The sequence below is a fragment of the Lynx canadensis genome, chromosome A3 (genome assembly GCF_007474595.2).
Source record: "Lynx canadensis isolate LIC74 chromosome A3, mLynCan4.pri.v2, whole genome shotgun sequence".
Lineage (NCBI taxonomy): Eukaryota > Metazoa > Chordata > Mammalia > Carnivora > Felidae > Lynx > Lynx canadensis.
Window position 1 is genome coordinate 78,538,528 of NC_044305.1, and position 20,133 is coordinate 78,558,660.

Below are 20,133 nucleotides of genomic sequence, written 5' to 3' on the forward strand. Positions count from 1 at the left end.
TTTTTTGTTTTGTTGTTTTTTCTTTTTAATTTTTGCTGCAAAAAGCTTTATTGTTTCCATTTGGTCCATGGCTTGGGACAGGGCTCCAGGGTGGTTAAAAAGCTGCCTGGTGGCTGCAGGGAGAGGCTCAGGCACAAGCCCTGGTCCGGGGGTTGCAGGCCAGAGAGGTCCTTCAAAGGCTGCCAGGCTTCAAAGGCTCCTAGTCGCGCTTGAGGGCCAGCCTTTAGAAGAGATACTCGCCCAGCCCAGCCTGGGGGCTATCCCCCCTACAGGGGTGAGTCAGGTGGTTGCCCATCTTCTTGATCCCCTTCTCATCTTGGTCCTCCAGGAAGTCACAGAGATGGGGTTCTGCATGTGCGGAACCGAGGGCATGCAAAGCCAAAAGGGCCTGGTTCAAGTTCTTCTCCAGAACCGGGGCGGCTTCCTTGGTGTCCAGGGTTTCATTACACTCTTCCTGGAACAGCTTCTACCTGGTCCTGGTCCTGGAAGAGGGTACAGCTGCCTCGTTGACTTTGCACCTTCTGGGGACACTCCGCACCCTCGCACTTCTCAGCCAACACTCGGAAGTGGCCCACGCCCTCCAGAGCCCCATTGTCACAGTCGAAATAGAAGACCAGAGAGGTAGGTGTAGGAGGCCTGCAGATGCATGTTGACCAGGAGGTTGACAGCCGCCTCCACCTCGGTGAAATAATTCTGAGGAATCTGGGGAGCTCACAGTTAATGAGTAATAAAGAGCTAAGCTCAAAATAGGGTCCAAAGGTTGTGACTGGAAAAAGTGTTGGAGGGTGGTTGAGAGGCTGGTAGAAGGGGCGTCCCTGCATCCATTCCATCCAGGCACTGTTGAAGCAAGAGACAGATCCTCGGAAACCGCCAGATGCGTTGTCTCTTCAGGTTTGAAACCTATACATTTCTATTTTTATTCTTGTTGTGGTTACTTTTTAACCCCTAATTATGTTTGTTTCTCTACCAGTGTTTAAAGTTATCAATATTGAAGTCTTACAACCACACAAGAATGTTGGCACACTATCATCCTCCCTGCTTTCTCCTCCAGACACTTCTCCCTACTGGTCCCCTGCCCCTATTCCTTCACCAATGTCAGTATCCCTTGAAGTTTTATTCCAGATTGTTACGGTTAATTTTTCATATTTAATATTTGCCTAGCTGAAGAAACAACTTGTTTGAAGTTACTATTTTTCCTTCATATATATGTCTTATCCATTCACTTATATTTTTAACTATGAAACTAGTAAAATCGCATGGTTTTAGAAAATCAAATTGTGATTTAAAAAAAAAAAGGAAATAAAGTAGTCCCCTACCTCACTCCAGGTTCCCAGAAGCAAACACATTTAGCTTTTCTGCTACTCTGTTTTTACCTTATTTCTAAATAATGTGCTCATCCTGTATTTCTTACAATTTTAGAGGTTGTCTCCTCCTCACCCCACATGGAGAATTTAACTGCTTTACACTACTATTCCACATTTTCTCTGCAGCCATTTCAGACTCAGAGATGGAAGTTTTGTGTCAAGATTGGCAAAGCAGCCAGTTCTGGAGCAAAGTGCTCCAGTTCTGGAGCACCCACCTGTACTGTAATTTGAGAGAGAAATAAACTTTTATTGTGTTTAAGCCACTGTATTTAGGGTCTCTTTGTTAAAGCAACTTAGTCTGTACTAAAACTGATAGAGGGATGAGCTTCTGAACATAAAAGGGTTAGACTTGGTGAGGAGGGGAAGTAGATGAAAGTTTTAGATACAATTACCCGTTCTGCATAAAAGCCTTAGAAAGGAACATCTGTACAATGCAAAGATTCTCCTTGGGCAAAGGTCATTGAACCGAATGAGTTGACCTTGGGCAAGTCACTTGAACTTTCTCTAACCTTGGAATAAAAAGATTGAAGAAGCCCATCTATCAAGGATTCTTTCTTGCTCTGTCATTCTGTAAAGGGATATTGTTCTCGAAAAGACTAGAGAGTGATGAGGAAAGCTTCAAACATTAAGTTCCTCAATTGATCATTTAGAGATGGTATAGTAGTATGTGGATCTACAGCAAGAGCAAATGTTGTGAATGGGGTCCAGGAATAGAGCTCTATTCTATCTCCGCTTGCAAACTGGTTGATTTTTAACTGACTTCATTCCTTTTTATCGAACCTTGCTAAAAGCAAAGATTGTCAGCCAATATAAACTTAGATTTTGACCTTTTCTAAACTCCTTTCCTCAGAGCTATAGGCTTGATAATCTACCTTTCAAGTTAACACAAGTGACACTTCCCAATACACTCGGAGTCACCAGCCTTCCAGCCTGCAATATGCTTCTACCTGCCAATGCCATACATAGCTTAGATCTTTGTAATTATAGCACACCCCTTTCAGGGACCAAGTTTTCCCTTTTAGGGACTACTCTAAGCTTCTGTAACAGACCAAAAAACAACAGTAGCTAAAGAAAGATAAATACTTTTTCTCATATAACAGTCTAGGGCCTGTTAGGCAGCTTCTCTTCACAAGGTAATTAAATTCAAGGCCAAGGTGCCTTCTATGTTACTGCTCTAAAAAAATCTCATGAGTCCTTTTTTTATTTTTAAAGTAACATTTACTTTTTAAAGTTTATTTATTTTGAGAGAGAGAGAGAGCACACTTGCATGAGGGGCAGAGAGACAGGGAGGGAGAGAGAAAATCCCAAGCAAGCTCCACACTCAGTGCTGAGCCTGATGCGGGCCTAAACCCACAAACCATGAGATCATGACCTGAGCTGAAATCAAGAGTCAGACACAACTGACTGAGCCACCCAGGCGCCCCTCTCATGAGTCTTTCTAATCCTCATGGTTTAAACTGGCTCACCACCATCACAACTGAGTTCAGGACTAGGAGAAAGAAAGTCAAGGGCAAGTAAGAGAAGCAAACAGCTTCTCTTTAAGAATTTACCTAACTAGGCGCACCTGGGTGGCTCAGTCAGTTAAGCGTCCCACTTCGGATCAGGTCATGATCTCACAGTTCCTGAGTTTGAGCCCCGTGTCAGGATCTGTGCTGGCTACTCAGAGACTGGAGCCTGCTTCGGATTTGGATTCTGTGTCTCCCTCTCTCTCTGCCTCTTCCCCGCTCAGGCGCTCACTCTCTCTCTCTCTCTCTCTCTCTCTCTCTCTCTCTCTCTCTCTCAAATAAACATTAAAAAAAAGTATTTACCTAATTAAATACAGAGCTTGCCTAACTTCCGTGTCTCTGTGGAATAAATATAGTAAAAGATTTGATAGTAAAAATAGCAAAAAGTCAGAGTTGATACAATTAGAAAAAACTGACAGCCACTCAATCATCAGATCTCATTATAGTAATTTACCCATTTGAATAGAGCTTTATTTTTTCTGTCCTTTCTAACATTTAGTTTTAGTCCTCAGACTAGACACATTGCGAGTGAAAATTAAAAGTAATTGACATGGAAGCACCTGAGTGGCTTCGTTGGTTAGGCCTCTGGCTTGGGCTCAGGTCATGATCTCACAGTTAGTGGGTTCAAGCCCCACATTGGGCTCTCTGCTGTCAGCACAGAGCCAGCTTTAGATCCTCTGTCTCCCTTTCTGCCCTCCTGCCCCCCCCCCACAAACATTAAAACATATTTATAAAAAATAAAAATTAAAAAAGTAATTGACATGGGGGGGCACCTGGGTGGCTCAGACCATTAAGCATCCGACTCTTGATTTCCTCTCTTGATTTCCTCTCAGGTTGTGATCTTACCATTTGGTTCATGAGTTCTAGCCCCATAATGGGCTCTTCCCTGACAATGCAGAGCCTGCTTGGGATTCTCTCTCTCTCTCTCTCTCTCTCTCTCTCTCAAAATAAATTTTAAAAAAAGTAATTGATGGCACAAAAACACTCCCAGATCAATGGAACAGAATAGAGAACCCAGAAATGGACCCACAAACATATGGCCAACTAATCTTTGACAAAGCAGGAAAGAATATCCAATGGAATAAAGACAGTCTCTTCAGCAAGTGGTGCTGGGAAAACTGGACAGCGACACACAGAAGAATGAACCTGGACCACTTTCTTACACCATACACAAAAAATAAACTCAAAATGGATGAAAGACCTAAATGTAAGACAGGAAGCCATCAAAATCCTTGAGGAGAAAGCAGGCAAAAACCTCTCCGATCTTGGCCGCAGCAACTTCTTACTCAACACGTCTTCAGAGGCAAGGGAAACAAAGCAAACATGAACTATTGGGACCTCATCAAAATAAAAAAGCTTCTGCACAACGAAGGAAACAATCAACAAAACTAAAAGGCATCCGACAGAATGGGAGAAGATATTTGCAAATGACATACCAGATAAAGGGTTAGTATCCAAAATCTATAAGGAACTTATCAAACTCAACACCAAAAAAACAAATAATTCAGTGAAGAAATGGGCAAAAGATGTGAATAGACACTTCTCCAAAGAAGACATCCAGGTAGCCAACCAAACATGAAAAATGTTCAACATCACTCATCATCAGGGAAATACCAATCAAAAACCACAATGAGATACCACCTCCCACCTGTCAGAATGGCTAACATGAACAGCTCAGGCAACAACAGATGTTGGCGAGGATGAGGAGAAAGAAGATCTCTTTTGCATTGCTGGTGGGAATGCAAGCTGATGCAGCCACTCTGGAAAACAGTATGGAGGTTCCTCAAAAATTAAAAATAGAACTATCCCACAACCCAGCAATTGCACTACCAGATATTTATCCAAGGGATACAGAAATGCTGTTTTACAGGGACACATGCACCCGATGTTCATAGCAGCAGTATCAACAATAGCCAGGGGTATGAAAGAGCCCAACTGTCCATCAATGGATGAATGGATAAAGAAGAGGTGGTATATATACACAATGGAGTATTACTCAGCAAGCAAAAAGAATGAAATCTTGTCATTTGTAACTACGTGAATGGAACTAGAGGGTATTATGCTAAGCGAAATTAGAGAAAGACAAATATCATATGACTTCACTCATATGAGGACTTTAAGACACAGAACAGATGAACATAAGGGAAGGGAAGCAAAAATAATAAAAAACGGGGGGGGGGGACAAAACATTAAGAGACTCTTAAATACGGAGAACAAACAGGTTACTGGAGGGGTTATGGGAGGGGGGATGGGCTAAATGGGTAAGGGGCATTAAGGAATCTGCTCCTGAAATCATTGTTGCACTATATGCTAATTTGGATCGAAATTTAAAAAATAAAATTAAAAAAAGTAATTGACACATAGTATTTACCCTACAAGACTGAGACTTATATATCTTACTTGTTTCCCAGTAATAGTAGTTACCACAGTAACACATGTGGAACCTATCAATGTGAATGAACACTGAATTTCTATCCCAGAGCTATTTACGTTTTTCAAGAGATGCCTCCTGATAATAATGACAACGCTTCACCCAAGATACTTCTCGTGTCCTTCTAAATGATACAACTTTACCATTCTACCTAACCTAAGCACCTATACCAAAGTGACCTATACCGCCAACTATTTCATCCATGGTTGATCCGAGTTCTTTTATCTCCCTTGTTCCTATTTCCTCTAGAGTCAAGAGTTGGTCACTTAAGATCCGGTCGGGAGGATCTGGTTGCTAAGAAACAAGACGCTAGGGGGTGAAGACGCTGCACTGCGACAAGCCCAGGAGTGAAAGCGAGAGGGGGAAGGGAAAGGCAAAGGCACTGGGCTGAGGCCGCTAGCTGCAGCCGTTTCTCTGGCCACCCGTCCCAGCCCTGCAGGAGCTAGTTGTTCATTGGTTCCGCCGCTGTAGCGCTGGCCTGTGATTGGTTGGACGGCGTGGGGGCCGGCGGTACCCTGCGAGCAGGAGGGGCGATGCGTGTGAGTACCGTGGCCATGCTTGCGGGCCGGGTAGCTGGAGCTTAATGGCGCGAGGACAGTCTGTGCCGGCCGCTGCAGGTGACAAAGGCGTAGTGAGGGCCACCACGGCCCCGAGCAGGTGAGCGAGACGTCGAGGGGCCTGGGGTGCCGGCGGGGGGGGGGGGGGGGGGGAAGTGCGGCAAGGGGCGGTACCGTTGGCAGTCAGCGGCTTCACGCCGCGGCCTCCTCCTCCGCCCGGCCGGGCTGGGGTCCCGTTTGCCCAAGCGCCCCCGAACGTCCGTCCCCACGCCCAGCCTGCAGCCCGCCGGCCTTCCCAGCCCCAGGTCCCTGCCGCCTGTCCCTGCCGCACCACCAGCAGAGGGAACCCCGGTGTCTGTCCGCCGGGCCGCGCCCTGTGTCTGCCAGCATCTTCCCTCAGCCTTGCCCCCCTGCCCGGCGCCTTTGTCAGTCCCCAACCCGCTCCACGCCCGGGGAGTTTCTACCCCTACGGGAAAGGCGGGGACACCAAAGGCTGGGGAACTCTGAGGACGCTCCTCGCAGTGAGGTCTGCGCCCAAGGTTTGCACGGCTTTGATCTATTTATCCTGGGTTGCAGATGTGTTTTTTTCGTTCACGGTGAAAGCCAACTGCCTCGGTTCTCATTTGTGGTCAGGAAGCGTGGACACAAGGCTTCTCCCCTGGAGCAGGATGACTCTGTTCTCTCCCGATCTCAGTTACGCTAAAGGCCTTTGACCTACCTACCCTACCGGCCCCTTCGTTTAGCGTCTTTCCCTAAGGAAAAAGGCTTTGTCTACAAAAGCCTTTTTCTATTCGGAAAAAAAAAAAAATCAGATGCCAGTGGTGGACTTCCATTTGGTCTTAATTAATTAGATTAGTTTTATTAAAACATTTAAATAAACCAAGATTGTGGGAATGGGGTGGGGGGAGTAGGACACGAAGAGTTCTTAAAAAGTGTAGTGCATTCAATAGAATGTTTATTTCTGGTAAATAACACGTTTGACCTTAAGCATTAATTAACATTAAAAAAATAATTTATCGGGGCGCCTGGGTGGCTCAGTCGGTTAGGCGGCCGACTTCGGCTCAGGTCATGATCTTGCGGTCCGTGAGTTCTAGCCCCGCGTCGGGCTCTGTGCTGACAGCTCAGAGCCTGGAGCCTGCTTCATATTGTGTCTCCCTCCCTCTGACCCTCCCCTGTTCATGCTCTGTCTCTCCCTGTCTCAAAAATAAATAAACGTTAAAAAAAAATTAAAAAAAATAATTTATCATGAATGGGACTAGATTTAGTAGTAGTGTAATTTGAACTTCAAATTTTTTCTTATTGCCACAGTTTTTGATTAAGTCTGTACTTTTCTTTCCAGAATGTAGTGCACTATGACAGCTATTCCAAGAGAATTTATGAGAATATCGTGTATATTATAAATGAATATTACATGTGAAATATATACAAAAAATTTTAAGTATTTGATATGGACAGTATTTTTAATTAGCTAACAAGTGCCAGCACTTTGCAGGCCACAATAAATATTTTAGAACTTTTAAATGAATATTTTTGAAAGTGAAGAAAAAAAAAAGCACCCAAATCCTTGCCCTGAATTGTGGATTAGACTGTTTTCTACTGAGGTCCAAACAAATTATAATGAAATACTCTATGTTCTAACATACATTTCAAATTGTGTGGTATGAAAAGTGACGATGTGCTAGGCATACAAGTGGAGAACAATAAAGCTTTGTAAAATCTTTGTTCACCTGGGCTCAAAGAAGTGTTTTACAATTATTAAACTGCAGTTAGCCCTTGAAAATGCAGGGGTTGGAGTGTTGACCACCTTCAGTCGAAAATACTCATGTTAACTTTCAACTCCCTCACAACTTAAGCACTAATAGTGTACTGTTGACCACAAACCTTACTGATAACATAGTCTATTAACACGTATTTTGTATATAATATACTGTATTCTCACAATAAAGAAAACTAAAGAGAAGAAAATGTTATTAAGAAAATCATAAGGCCAGCTGGGACGTTTGGGTGGCTCAGTTGGTTAAGTGTCTGACTTCAGCTCAGGTCATGATCTTGCAGTTTGTGAGTTCAGGCCCTGCGTCAGGCGCTGTGCTGACAGCTTGGAGCCTGGAGCCTGCTCTTGATTCTGTGTCTCCCTCTCTCTCTCTGCTCACGCTCTGTCTCTCTCTGTTGCAAAAATAAATAAACATTAAAAAAAAGAAAATCATAAGGAAGAGCAAATACATTTATAGTCCAGTATTGTACTGAAGGAAGTCTGAGTGTAAGTGGATCAGTACCCTCAAACCTGTACTGTTCAAGGGCCAGTTGTACTCAATAAATAACAATTATTATGTGTGTTCTTCCTCTGCTCCTCCATGGCTCCCCTGTGCTTTGGTTCTCAGCAAATGATATTAAAATTACCTGTTTGTCTGCTAATATCCCTCACCAGACCATAAATTCCTGGAGGATAGGGACCATGCCATATTTATTTTTGTATCCACAATGCTTGGCACATAGTTGAATCTCACTATATGTTTATTGAACTACATTTATTTGGGAAGCTTTCTAGAGCCCTTTTTCTTGGTGATTCTATTGCTTGAAGATCTTGGACTCCCTTGGTCACTGGACATGTCACTCAAGGGCTCCTGGACTGAATTAGAGGATGCGATGGGAGGACAGATGGGTGGGGAGCCAGGTGAAGAAGCGAGGGAAGCCTCCACGGGGCAGGAGTGACTGCGTACGTGCGTATAGGTGCTTTTTATATTTGAGTGGCAGGGTGTGTTTGGATGTGTGTAAGGATTAAGCCTTATCAGGCCAATTGTCATGTTTTTCCTGAAGACAAGGAAGAACACTCCAAAAACTCAAATTTCTAGAAATAATACTAATTACAATTGTTGCTATAATCTTCCCACAATTTATAACTAATAATCACATAGCATAATAACAATGATTATGCTTATCCTATCGTGTCAGATTAACTTGTTTTTAAATTTCATTTGATTACATTAGTAAAATTTAAATATACTCAGTCTTCATTGTTTGTAGGATGGACATTCACTCACAAAAGAATAAAGGAAATATTGCTTAGGACTAGAATGAAATTATAATTCTTTTAATGAGCTTTATTTTTTTGTTTGTGTGTGTTTGTGTTTTATTTGTTTTTTTTTACAGTTAAACTCCACCATCTGTGAATTGCCAATCAATGTACAAATAAGGCACACTTATGGATTTTTTTTAAGGAAGATATATTGTATTCAACTTCCCCCCCAGTGTTTTATTATGAAAAATTTTAAACATATAGCAAAGTCAAAAGAATGTTATAGTGAACACCTGTATACCCACCACTTCTACTACCATTAATATTTTATTATACTTTTTTATCACATAATTTATCCATCTGTCCATCCACCAATCCATAATATTGAAATGCTATAATATTTGAAGAGATTTGAGCCGTATATTCCATGTGTATTTTAGGTCACTTTTATTCTTCCTTTATAGGTAGCATATAATTCTTAGTAATAAATTGTAACTGATTTATAATGTCCTAAAAACACTTGGATTTCATATGTAAATAAATCTATTTGTCTTTATTTCTAGTTCCAAAAGATGAGTCGTGGATATTCAGAGAACAACAATTTCTTGAACAATAACAACCAAATGGTGTTGGACATGATCCTTTATCCATTAATTGGAATCCATCAGACCATCAACTGGGAAACTGTGGCAAGGCTTGTGCCTGGGTTAACACCCAAAGAGGTAAATAACCATCCTCTAGATAGCTCCTGGAAAAATCAGAAAAAGTGACCAATTTATTTTTTTTTATTATTATTTTTTTTTTTTTAATTTTTTTTTTTCAACGTTTTTTATTTATTTTTGGGACAGAGAGAGACAGAGCATGAACGGGGGAGGGGCAGAGAGAGAGAGGGAGACACAGAATCGGAAACAGGCTCCAGGCTCCCAGCCATCAGCCCAGAGCCTGACGCGGGGCTCGAACTCACGGACCGTGAGATCGTGACCTGGCTGAAGTCGGACGCTTAACCGACTGCGCCACCCAGGCGCCCCAAAAGTGACCAATTTAAAGAAACAGCTAGTGGGGCAGAGTCAGTTAAGCATCTGACTCTTGATTTTGGCTCAGGTCATGATCTCACGGTTGGTGAGTTTGAGCCTGGTTTGTGAGTTTGAGCCTGGTTCATGAGTTTAAGCCCCATGTGGGGCTCCACAGCACTGACAGTGCAGAGCTTGCTTCATATCCTCTGTCCCCCTCTTTCTGCCCCTCCCCTGCTCACACATCAGCTTGCTCGCTCACTCTCTCTCACTCTCAAAAATAAATAAACTCGGGGTGCCTGGGTGGCTCAGTCGGTTAAGTGTCTGACTTCAGCTTGGGTCATGATCTCACAGTTCGTTAGTTCGAGCTCCGCGTCAGGCTCTGTGCAGACAGCTCGGAGCCTGGAGCCTGCTTCTGATTCTGTGTTTTCCTCTCTCTGCTCCTCCCCCACTCATGCACGAGCTCTGTCTCTCAAAATAAATAAACATTAAAGCCTTTAAATAAATACATACATACGTAAATAAATACGTAAACTTAAAAAAAGAAGAAACGCTACTCCTGAAATCATTGTTGTACTATATGCTAACTTGGGTGTAAATTAAAAAAACAAACAAAAATTTAAAAAAAGAAAGAAGTGGCTACTAAGAGAAAAACATTTGAATTTTACATTTGAAATTTACATATGTGTGAATACTGAATGTGCATATGATATGATTTGACTAGATACAAACTGCATAAATTATTATTTATGTACATTACCCAAACACCTGGTATATTAACCCACCTGGTATGTTTAAATTCAACCAGTTGTTTATGTAACAACTGAAAGTTCACTAATACATAAATTTAAGTAACAAAACTGTTACTGGAAAATTATGGGTAGATAAAATTTTTGTAAATCAAGTCATATGTTATTAAATCCCTAATGCTATGCTTCTCAAATTTGAGTGATGGACAGATCTTTTTAAAGGAAAACCTTGAGAACTCCCAATGTTGACTTAAAGTATTTTTTTAATGTTTATTTTCTTTATTCTGAGAGAGCATGAGCAGGGGAGTTGTAAACACACCTATACACCCATAAACCAAATTTGCATATTATAGACACAAGTGAGAACTAAAAACAACACAATTCAAACTAAAATGGTTAGCTAGGGGTGCCTTGGTGGCCCAGCTGGTTGAGCATCCAGCTTGATTTTGGCTCAGGTCGTGATTCCAGGGTTGTGGATCCAACCCCTCATCAGGCTCCACCCTGAGCATGGAGCGTGCTTGGTATTTTCTCTCTCTCCCTCTGCCCCTCTCCCCTGCTCATGCTCTTTGTCTCTAAAAATAAAAAAAAATAGGGTCCCCTGGGTGGCTCAGTTGGTAGACTCCCGACTTCAGCTCAGGTCATGATCTCACAGTATGTGGGTTCAAGCCCTGTATCCAGTGCTGAGCCTTCTTGGGATTCTCCTCCCTCTGCCCCTTCCCCTCTCACGCTTGTGTTCTCTCTCTCTCTCTCTCTCTCTCTCTCTCTCTCAAAATAAGTAAAGAAACCTTTAAAAAAATTAAAAAAAATAAAAATAGGGGCGCCTGGGTGGCGCAGTCGGTTAAGCGTCCAACTTCAGCCAGGTCACGATCTCGCGGTCCGGGAGTTCGAGCCCCGCGTCAGGCTCTGGGCTGATGGCTCAGAGCCTGGAGCCTGTTTCCGATTCTGTGTCTCCCTCTCTCTCTGCCCCTCCCCCGTTCATGCTCTGTCTCTCTCTGTCCCAAAAATAAATAAATGTTGAAAAAAAAATAAATAAATAAAAAAAAATAAAAATAAAAAAAATAAAAAAATAAAAATAATAATGGTTACCTAATGTGGTAAAGTAATAGTGTTTTGCTGAAATTGAATTGCTGATTACAAGGCAAATATTGTGTGATCTGTCATGGCACAAAATATTTTGCATTTAGCTTATATTGCCTTGTACCTTTCAAAGACTTCATCCTTCCTCCACTTTTCTCTCTTTAACCTCCTATGAAGACGTACATTGCACCATGACATTACTAGCCTTCCCCTGACACCACTGCCTCCCTCCTCTATCAAGTCCCTTCCCTATCTTATCCTTTTAAAAATTAACCTTAGTTGGGGTGCCTGGGTGGCTCAGTTGGTTAAGCATCTGACTTGATGATTCTCATGGTTCGTGAGTTCAAGCCCCACATCGGGCTCTGCACTGATACTGCAGAGCCTGCCAGGGATTCTCTCTCTCTCCCTCTCCTGCTGCCCCTCCCCCACTCACACTCTCTCTGTCTCTCTCAAAATAAATAAATAAACTTAAAAAAATTTACCTTAGACAATTGAAGTATTTCTTAGTACAACTTAATTATAAACAGAAAAGCAAATAGGCACTGAAATACTCTGTTATCCTGATGATTTAGATGATTTGATTTTATGCCTAGAATCAAAACTTAAAATCTAAACATTCTTATAGAGAACTCTTTGATTTCTAGTAATTTATCCATGAACCCTAGTTTGAGAACATTGACCTCAGAATTTCTGCTGTTAATAGGAATCCTAAAGTAGGTGAATCATCTCAGAGTTTTCTAAAAGTAGAAATGACATTAGTGATTTTCCCCAATAAATTTTAAGCGTATTCACCATTGCCCTGCTCCATCATATACACTCAATAAATACTTGTGGAATCAGTGGATGAACCAAGTTCCACCATCTTCTTTTGCAGCTGAGGAAACCAGTACCCACAAGAAATTACTTGCCCTCAGTTATGTTATAGGTCTTTGTGAAATGATAAGGGAGTTTATTTATTTTTTACGTTTATTTATTCTAAGAGAGATTGAGAGAATCAGTGGGGGAAGGGCAGAGGGAGAGGGGGACAGAGGATCTGAAGTGGGCTCTGTGCTGACAACAGAGAGCCCGATGCGGGGCTTGAACTCATGCACTGTGAGATCATGACCTGACCTGAAGTCAGACACTCAATCAACTGAGCCACCAGGCACCCAGGAATTTATTTTTTAGTGCATAGTATCATTCCCTAATTTATACTTTTCAAACCTTCTGGTTAAGTTTTGAAACATGTTAACTTTTAAAATGGGACAAACCTGTGAAGTCAACTACTGTTCTAACTTTTTATTGTGAATATCTTCAAACGTATAGAAAAGTTGAAATAATAGTACGACACCCCTCTATTCTAATATATATGCCCTAATTGCTTGATCCCTTTATGTAATTTTTTTCCTGTGGTATTTAATAGTAAGCTTCAGGCACTGTGACACTTTACCCCATAGACTACAGTGTACATCTCCTTAAAAATAGACATGGGACACCTGGGTGGCTCAATCTGTTCAGCATCCCACTTTTGATTTCCGCTCGGATCATGTCTCATGGTTCATTGCATCCAGCCCCACGTCGGGCTCTGCACTAGCAGCATAGAGCTTATTTGGAATTCTCTGTCCCTCTCTCTCTGCCCCTTCTACGCTTATGCTCTCTGCCTCTGAAAGAAACATTAAAAAAAAAATGACATTATTTTATAACCGTGGTACCATGGTCAAACCCAAGAAAATTAACAATAACTCTGTGATATCACCTAATATTCACTGTGTATTCAAATTCACTGAATTGTTGAATTATTTTAACTAAAATACAACTAAACGTGAATCAGATTATTTTTAAGTAGTGTTAATTTTTTTAATATTTGCTTATTTTTGAGAGAGAGAAAGAGAGAGGGCAAGGAAGGGGTAGAGAGATAGGGAAACAGAATCCGAAGCAGGCTCCCCGCTGCCAGCACAGAGCCCCATGCAGGGTTTAAACCCACAAACCTTGAGATAATGACCTGAGCTGAAATCCAGAGTCAGACACTCAACTGACTGAGCCACCCAGGCACACCTAAGTAGTGTTAATGTGTTTTTAAATTTTTGTTTAATGTTTATTTATTTTTGAGAGATAGAGCGTGCAGGCAGGGGAGGGGCAGAGAGAGAGGGAGACACAGAATCAGAAGCAGGCTCTAGGCTCTGAGCTCTCAGCACAGAGCCCGACATGAGGCTCGAACTCACGAGCTGTGAGATCATAACCTGAGCCGAAGTTGGCCACTTAACCAACTGAGCCACCCAGGTGCCCCAGTAGTGTTAATTTTTTAGTAACTTTTTTTTTTTTAATTTTTTTTTAACATTTATTTATTTTTGAGACAGAGAGAGTCAGAGCATGAACAGGGGAGGGTCAGAGAGAGAGGGAGACAGAGAATCTGAAGCAGGCTCCAGGCTCTGAGCTGTCAGCACAGAGCCCGATGCAGGGCTTGAACTCACAGAGTGCAAGATCATGACCTGAGCTGAAGTCGGACACTTAACCGACTGAGCCACCCAGGCACCCCAGTAACTTTTTTATTACTAAACAAAACACGTCCTTAAAGAACACACACAGGCACAAAGGAAATAAGTGAAAAATCAGAATGATAAATCTGGCCCTATCTAAAGTAAGTTGTTAACACCTTGATTATATCCTTCCAGATACTTTTCTATATACAGAAAAATTCTTCAGGTGGATATACAACAAATGTATTGTTTGGCTGCTTGCTTTTTCATTCAGCATATCGTAATCATCTTTATATATCAGTTAATAGACTTCTGCAGCATTTGAGCTATGAGTTATAATAATTTATTAAACCAGTCCCTTTTGTCCCTTTAGTCCCTAGGCTATCTAACATAGTTAGAAATATGTTATTCTTTTCTTAAGGCTTTTGTTACATATTGCCCTCTAGAAGGGCCATCCGTGTTATATTCCAATCAACATAGCTGAATACTTGATCCCTGCACTTTCTTTTTTTTTTTTTTTTTTTTTTTTTTTTTTTTTTTAAATTTTTTTTTCAACGTTTATTTATTTTTGGGACAGAGAGAGACAGAGCATGAGCGGGGGAGGGGCAGAGAGAGAGGGAGACACAGAATCAGAAACAGGCTCCAGGCTCCGAGCCATCAGCCCAGAGCCTGACGCGGGGCTCGAACCCACGGACCGCGAGATCGTGACCTGGCTGAAGTCGGACGCCCAACCGACTGCGCCACCCAGGCGCCCCTATCCCTGCACTTTCTATGTCACATATTGTTTATGTGTATATGTCTTTTCAAAATTCCCATTTTTAAAAAAATTTTTTTAGATGTTTATTTTTGAGACAGAGCAAGAGACAGAGTGCAAGCGGTGGAGGGGCAGACAGAGGGAGACACAGAATCTGAAGCAGGCTCCAGGCTCAGAGCTGTCAGCACAGAGCCCGACGCCGGGCTCAAACTCACGAAACGTGAGATCATGACCTAAGCCGAAGTTGGATGCTTAAACAACTGAGCCACTCAGGCGCCCCTCAAAATTCTCATTTTAAAAAAAATGTGTATTTATTTATTTATTTATTTATTTATTTTAATGTTTATTTATTTTTGAGACAGAGACAGAGCATGAACAGGGGAGGGGCAGAGAGAGAGGGAGACAGAATCTGAAACAGGCTCCAGGCTCTGAGCTGTCAGCACAGAGCCCGACGCAGGGCTCGAACTCATGGACCGTGAGATCATGACCTGAGCTAAAGTTGGACGCTTAACCGACCAAGCCACCCAGGCGCCCCTGTTTATTTATTTTTGAGAGAGAGAGAGCACAAGTGAGGGAAGGGCAAAGAAAGAGACGTAGACACAGAATCTGAAGCAGGCTCTAGGCTCTGAGCTGTCAGCACAGAGCCGGACACAGGGCTTGAATCCACGAACCATGAGATCATGACCTGAGCTGAAGTTGGATGCTTAAGTGACTGAGCCACCCAGGCACCCCCAAAATTCTCATTTATATAATATATATATATATATTTTTTTAAGTTTATTTATTTATTTTGAGAGAGAGCACATTCACATGCAAGTGGGGGAGGGGCAGAGAGAGGGAGAATGAGAATCCCAAGCAGGCTCTGTGCTGTCAGTGCAGAGCCCAAGGTGAGGCTCAGACCCACGAACCACGAGATTGTGACCTGAGCAGAAATCAAGATTTGGACACCCAACTGACTGAACCACCCAGGTGCTCCATCAATTATATATGTTTTTAATAAATGTTAACTTGTTTCAGTTTTAATTTACTTTAAATCCTAAAGAGGTTGAACATTTTATATTTAATTCTATGTCCTTTTTCTATTTGTGAATTTGTTTTGTTAGTAGTTTTAAATAATGATTTTCTATGTATTAAATATATTAACCCTTGATCTAGTTATTTTTTTTGTTTGTTACCAGCCTATTAGGTTATTAATGATAGTCTCATATACAAATGTTTACAAGTTTAAAATGTTTAATGTAAAATCTGTGAATATTTTACTTTAATATCTGCCTTTTTTGTCCTGTTTAGAAAATCCTTCTTGGGGGCATCTGGGTGGATTAGTCAGTTAAGCATCCTACTGTTGGTTTCAGCTCAAGTCATGATCTCATGGTTCGTGGGATTGTTGCCCCCTGTTGGGCTCTGGCACTGACAGCATGGAGCCTGCTTGGAATTCTTTCTCTCTCTTTCTCTTTCTTTCTTTCTCTCCCCAGCTCACAGACATACACTTTCTCTGTCTCTTAAAATAAATAAAAGAGGAAAAAAAAAGAAAATCCTCACCTGAAGCCGTATAATAAATACGTGGTCACCTACATTTTCCTGACTACTTTTATTTTCTACTTTTAAATCTTGACTCCACATGGAGTTTATTTTAGTTTTAACATTTTTTTTCTAATGAATAGTTAATTGTCTCCACATTTATTGAATATTTCATTCTTTATTACTGATTTGAAATTCCACCTTCAAATCTCTGGACTTACTATTCTAATCTGTTGATCTCTATCTAATCCTACTGACAGTTCTATGTTCATTTATTTTCAATATTTTTTTAATATCTGGTAGACAAAAAAAATATTTTTTACCTTTCCTTAATATTCTGTTATTTAATTTCCTGGATTATCGTGGTTTTTTTTTTTTCCATTTTGACAATGATCGTGTTGGTATTTTGAAAGTGGAGAAAGGATAAATTAAGAGTTTTTATGTATCGGGCACCTGGGTGGCTCAGTCGTTAAGCATCTGACTTCAGCTCAAGTCATGATCTAACAGTTCGTGAGTTTGAGTCCCCCATCAGGTGAGCTCATGCCCCACTTGGGTGAGCATGAGCCCCCCTTTGCTACTGGTGAGCTTGAGTCCCACTTCGGGTGAACACAAGCCCCACCTTGGGTAGAACATGAGCTGGTGAGCCCTGCTTCTCTCTCTCTCTCTCTCTCTGCCCCTCACTCACTTGCACCCTCTCTCTCAAAAAAATAAAAAGAAAAAGGAGTTTTTATGTTTTTAAAGATGAAATAATGTGTCTAATTTTTCCAAAGTGTACCATTTTACATTCCCACCAGTAATGTCAGTTCCAATTTCTTCATATCCTTGTCAACACTTTTATTATGTCTTTTTGAATACAGCCCCTTATGGGTATGAAGTAATAATTCATTACAATTTTTTTCTTTTTTCTTTTATTATGATTTTGATTTTCATTTTCCTGATGGCTAATGATGATCAGTATCCTGTCATGTGCTTGTGGGCCATTTATAGATCTTCTCTAGAGGAATTTCTATTTAGATCCTTTGCCCATTTTTTAAATTAGGTTATTTATCTTTTTATTATTGAGTAGTAAGAGTTCTTAATAAGAGTTCTTAATATATTCTAGATGCAAGTCCGTTGTCAAATAATATGATTTGCAAATATTTTCTGCTATTGTGTATGTTGCCTTTTCATTTTCTTGATGGTGACCTTTGAAACACAAAGTTTAAATTTTGAGGAGGTCTGGTTTTTCTGCTTTTTCTTTGTTGCTTGTGCTTTTAGTGTCATAGCTAAGAAACCATCACTTAGTCCAAGGTTATTTTCTTATAAGAGTTTTATAGTGTTAGCGCTTATATTTAGTCTTTGCACTTCTATTTAGTCTTTGATCTATTTTGAGCTAATTTTTGTGTGTGGTATAGGTAAGGGGTCCAGTCTCATTCTTTTGTATATAGATATCATGTAATTTTTGCTTAAACACAAAGAATATTTAACAACATAATTTAAATTATTTATGGTTTACTTCTTTGTTTAAGCAATCATGTGTTTATTTCAGATATTCAGAATTCATAATATTCTTACTAAGTATTAGAAATTGCTGTAAACTTTATTAAATAAGATAAATCTACATTATAGCTGTGAACTTTACCTAAAGGATATCCAAAAAACCTGTGTGTTGTTTTTTTTTTTAAGATTTTATTTTCAAGTAATCTCTACACCCAATGTGGGGCTTGAACTCACAACCCTGAGATCAAGAGTTGCATCCTCCTCTGACTGAGCCAGCCAGGTGCCCCAGGAACTTGTGTTTTATTTAAAAGCCTATGGGGCGCCTGGGTGGCTCAGTCGGTTAAGCGTCCGACTTTGGCTCAGGTCATGCATGATCTCACGGCTCGTGAGTTCGAGCCCCGCGTCAGGCTCTGTGCTGACAGCTCAGAGCCTGGAGCCTGTTTCAGATTCTGTGTCTCCCTCTCTCTCTCTGACCCTCCCCCGTTCATGCTCTGTCTCTGACTGTCTCTAAATAAACGTTAAAAAGAAAATTTACAAAAAATAAAAGCCTACCTATCACTTTCTCCGTGTTACAAAAACTAAATTCATTTTGTAGGAGAAATGAATTCAGTAAAACCATTTATCTTTTTTATCCTATACATGTATATGAATCTGTACATTTTTCTAATGATGTTATAACATTTGTTTTCCTTTATTTGTCCAGACTTTCATCACAACTTTTTTCAGTCTTCATATGAAAAAATATTTGGTTTTTCATATATCATATTAATTATTTTTATTTAAGACTTTGTTTAAAGACATAGCATATTGACTGCATATGTCCATCTATGCATACATATTTTTTAAGTGTGTTTTTTAAAAAAAATTTTTACTTTTCAAAAGACTAAGCCTTGAACAGGTGTTTCATGTAATAGTGACCGTATAAACAATCTTTACTGAAAATAGTGCTTAATATCTAGTGGGTATTTGATAATATTTGTGTAATAAATGAGTGATGCCATGCCCAATGCTTTATTCATTTAATATATAGACATATACATTGTATATATTTTTCTCCTTTTGCACCTCCCAGATTACTTGGTCTGCTATGGAATTTGTCATCCGTGTTGATGTTGGTGCAGATTTAAAAATGGATGCTATGGCAGTGTTGTTTGACCAAGATCAGCATTAAGGAAGGCATTTTATGCTGTGACCTAAGACACACATAGAAATGACATTTCCACGAAGGAGTACTTAGCCTAGTATGCTTAATGCACTTCCGATATTTTCTAATCTATTAAATTTGACTTCTTTTTTTTTTTTTTTTTTTCCTCTTCAATTGCTGATCTGGACCTTCTAAGTTGATTTCTTGAGTAACTGATGGGTTAAGGGGAAAACACTGTGCTAGAACAAACTATGCCCAAATATGTGGCCATGACGTATTACTACTGTATTTTGTGCAAGGTGAACCTCAGTGTTGGTAAGAACAAAGTCTTCATTATTTTAATAAAGAAAATCTAGTGTCACGAATTAGATTCTTTTTGGTTTGCTTTCCATTGAAGTTTAAAATTTGGTCTGATTCCTGGCGGGAACTCAGTTAATGTAAAAATAATAACCAAGTTTTTAATTAAATTATTAAAATTGTCAACTGATAATAAAAACAGACCACAGGGAAATATGGTTTATAAAGACATTCTTCATTTTCCTAAAACAGCATAAACATATTATGCCATTGGGTTAAAGTGTATTAAAAAAAAGTTCTACCCTGAATTCTTAAAAAAAAAAAAAGTCAGAAGCTTTTGTGTATTGAAATGTGTGCTAATTTTCTAGGTATTACCCAGCAGATTAGTATTCACTCGTAAAAAATGATTATAGAAAAGTATTGTCAAATAGAAGGCAAGAAAGTAATCTTATTTTTTAGTTACGAAAGACCTACATTTCCTTCCTTGATGTCATTACAGTGTGCAAAAAGGTTTGATGAACTGAGGAGCAGTGGCAGCTCACCTGTTGACAACCAATATAATCCCCTAATGGCTGCTGGAGAGAGTCCTGTGGAAACCTTAGCCACATATATCAAATCGTCACTTCTTGACATGCAGGGAGAATTTCAGGAAACTCCAGTTGGTCAAGATGCAGTTTCCAAAACAGGTAAGGTTTGAAAACAAAATATAGTGTTTGTCCTTATGATAATTTTGCAACATACACATTTCAATCAACTTTATTTACTTAGAGGCTAATATA

The 20,133-nt window shown here is 40.3% G+C and overlaps 1 protein-coding gene and 1 pseudogene across 1 annotated transcript in view; one reads left to right on the forward strand and one right to left on the reverse strand.

Annotated features, from left to right (window-relative positions):
* Positions 1-199: 199 nt before the first annotated feature.
* On the reverse strand, positions 200-5,504 carry LOC115511239 (annotated as a pseudogene).
* A 330-nt stretch (positions 5,505-5,834) lies between these two features.
* KIAA1841 (KIAA1841 ortholog) overlaps positions 5,835-20,133 on the forward strand; it is a 123,461-nt gene continuing 109,162 nt past the window's right edge. Inside the window, exons 1-3 of the mRNA XM_030310682.1 lie at positions 5,835-5,957; positions 9,434-9,592; positions 19,854-20,040. Coding sequence (XP_030166542.1) covers positions 9,443-9,592; positions 19,854-20,040 — 337 coding nt within the window. The 5' untranslated portion in view covers positions 5,835-5,957; positions 9,434-9,442. The remainder of the gene's footprint in view (positions 5,958-9,433; positions 9,593-19,853; positions 20,041-20,133) is intronic.